Consider the following 3357-nt stretch of genomic DNA (forward strand, 5'->3'; position numbering starts at 1 on the left):
CCTTTATATAATCTTCTCCATCTCCACTCCTCGGAAATTCAGGGCTCTACTCAAAATTCAGCTCTCACTTTGTTTCTCTATCCAACAACACCCACACGCACACATTGAGCCCTTTTCTTTCCCTTAAAACATAAGCAACACCACCATTGTTGATTTGTTTTACTATTGTTTTCTTGATCAATAACAGGATTGGTCATTTCTTGATCTCTTTCTTTAACACAAAGAAATGGCTTCGCCGCCCCACACAAGCAAGACCCTAAAGCTAGAGCGTTACAATAACTACCTTCGCAGGCTACATAGCACAAAGGTGCTGAATGCATCTTCAAAACTCATCTTCCGTGTTACGCTTCTTATTGCTCTTGTCTTGATTCTCTTTTTTACCCTTAATTACCCTCCACTCTCTGATAAAAATCCCAATCATGCCCATCTCCACCACCACAACTTCCTTTCCGCTGCCCTTTTCACCTCCTCAGCTGGCGGTGATGCCTGGGAGAAACAAGTCCGCCACTCCTCCACTCCAAAAAAGCCAAATGGGCTCTCGGTTTTAGTAACTGGGGCAGCTGGTTTTGTTGGCTCTCATTGCTCTATTGCTCTAAAGAAAAGAGGTGATGGGGTTCTTGGTTTAGACAACTTCAACAGTTACTATGACCCTTCACTTAAAAGAGCAAGACAAAAGCTTCTATTGAAAAACCAAGTTTTCATTGTTGAAGGTGACTTGAACGATGCCTCATTGTTAACAAAGCTTTTTGATGTTGTTCCCTTCACGCATATACTCCATCTTGCAGCACAAGCTGGGGTTCGTTATGCCATGCAAAACCCACAATCCTACGTGAGTTCAAACATTGCAGGTTTTGTCAATCTTCTTGAAGTTGCAAAAACTGCAAATCCACAGCCGGCTATTGTGTGGGCATCCTCAAGCTCAGTTTATGGGTTAAACACTCAAGTTCCTTTCTCTGAATTGGATAGAACAGACCAACCAGCAAGTCTTTATGCAGCTACCAAGAAAGCAGGAGAAGAAATTGCACATACTTATAATCATATTTATGGTCTTTCACTCACTGGATTAAGATTCTTTACAGTCTATGGTCCATGGGGTAGACCTGATATGGCTTATTTCTTTTTCACGAAAGATATCTTGCAAGGCAAACCAATTGATGTGTATCAAACTCAAGATAAGAAGCAAGTAGCTCGTGACTTCACTTATATTGATGATGTTGTCAAAGGGTGTCTAGGGGCTTTGGACACCGCGGAGAAAAGCACAGGAAGCAGTGGCAAAAAGAAAGGACCTGCCCAATTGAGAGTTTACAATCTTGGCAATACCTCGCCAGTTCCTGTTGGGAAATTGGTGTCAATATTAGAAGGCTTACTGAGTACAAAAGCAAGGAAGCATGTGATCAAGATGCCAAGGAATGGGGACGTGCCTTACACACATGCTAATGTCACTCTGGCATACAGGGATTTCGGATACAAACCTACCACGGATTTAGCTACTGGGTTGAGAAAATTTGTAAAGTGGTACGTTGATTATTATGGGATTCAGACAAGGGTCAAGAAGTATAGTGATATCAACAGTGAGCATCCCGAGGAATCAGCTTAAGGTCCATGATCATCGCCATCATCACATGGTTTTGTCTTTTCTCTTTCCTTTTACCCTTTTTGTGAATTAAATGAATTCTACTTTTTTTCTCTTCTTCTGGTCGAGGCATTGTTCTGGTCCTTTGATGTATTCGATCAAGCTGTGGCAAGCTGCTGTTGATATTGTAGCATATAGAGATAGATTTGACACAAAGGAAGAAGAAGGGGGAAAAAAGGATTCAAGAGAGTGAAAAGGGCAGTGGGGGACAAGGTGTAGATCTGTGAATTCGGGGGTATGAGACTGCTCAAAAGGGGATGCAGATCTCAGCCATTAGATTCATATGAAAGAAATTTGTGATTGGACAACAATGATCACATTAAGATTCTTTCTTCTTTTCAATTATTTCGATGCTTTGCTGCCCTTGCATTTCTTTTATTGGTCATAATTAGGTGTGTTCTTTTTGAAATGCAACTTGATGAGATCTTTTTTTATTTTATTTTATTTTATTTCTCTTGGCAGGGTGCCTTGCAAGCATCATGAATAAAGGGGGCAAGATTGTCCCTTTCATGTTAAATGTTGTCCTATATTATAATCTTTATAATAACTCCGGTACCATATACTATACGCCAAGACGGAACAAAATGTCTAGATTTTCAGCTTCTCAATAAAAATACCACAATGTTTCCACTAACACACGTATATAAATCTTATGCATTTTGATAGGAGCTACGTAGGGTTGCATATATTTGTTTTAATAATTACATCTATATAATTACATTTTATTTCAAATTCAATATTATCTCAATAGTTTTTCACACAAACTCTTCTACTATTATGCTACATATAAACACACGACTATTGATTGATTGCGTAGAATACTTTTAAAAGTTTAAAGAATTTATCTTTAAGTTCATATTTAAATTTTTGTTGCTCTAAATTGTTTTATAGTTCCTATTTAATTAGTGTAGGATAATATTATTTAATTAGTAATAAACCACACAACACTTGAATTATTGGCTAGTTCGCTATGAATTGGATTTATGTGAATCCAATTATTTTTTAACGATAAGGAATACTAATCAAATAAAGACATTAATTTCTTGATTAGTTTATAATGTATAATTCAACGTTTAGATTTTAGGGAAGGTGATGCTAACGGATCTAAATATATTACGAATCAAAGATAATGAAAAATAGAATTTCTGAAAAGGATTCATCAACAATTCTAATTATGATTTTTATTGTAGAGCAATTTATCTTTAATATTCTATTATCTGAAAAGGGATTACAATCCTTTAAATATGTTTGAAATCAATCCTTGCAAGCTAAAAAAATTCAAATTCCTTAAACATATAGAAAAAAAAATATATAACTAACAAAATAACATTTTATGATTGATCTAAGTGGAAATCTTGCTCACATAAGTTGATTATAGTAAGTTAACTATCATAAAACTAGATGTGTAAAACCTTTTACATAAATTTAAGGCGATCCAATAATCAAATAATAAGTTATACTTATTTTCATTAGCTAAGCCAACTAACACGAACAAATCTATTATTAGACTAACCCATCTAGTTTATAAATCTATTTACTAGGATTCACACGTGATTCACATATGATAAATCTGTATTTGATTGATCATAATAACCTCTTATATACAAGGGTCATGAGCAAAACTTTTCTTGCGAATATATTAGTTTAGATATAAACTAGTTTTGGTGTCCGTGCTTCACCGCAAAGTCAAATTTTTTTTTATGTAAAAAATAATGTTTATGTGT

The 3357-nt window shown here is 35.4% G+C and overlaps 1 protein-coding gene across 1 annotated transcript; it reads left to right on the forward strand.

The window, feature by feature from the left end:
* The first annotated feature begins 6 nt into the window (after positions 1–6).
* On the forward strand, positions 7–1990 carry LOC105137922 (UDP-glucuronate 4-epimerase 6-like). The gene has a single exon (XM_011043873.1). It carries the CDS (start codon positions 227–229, stop codon positions 1595–1597), a length of 1371 nt encoding a protein of 456 aa, XP_011042175.1. The 5' UTR covers positions 7–226; the 3' UTR covers positions 1598–1990.
* The last annotated feature ends 1367 nt before the right edge of the window (positions 1991–3357 follow it).

This window comes from Populus euphratica, unplaced genomic scaffold, assembly GCF_000495115.2.
Source record: "Populus euphratica unplaced genomic scaffold, PopEup_1.0 scaffold70.1, whole genome shotgun sequence".
NCBI lineage: Eukaryota > Viridiplantae > Streptophyta > Magnoliopsida > Malpighiales > Salicaceae > Populus > Populus euphratica.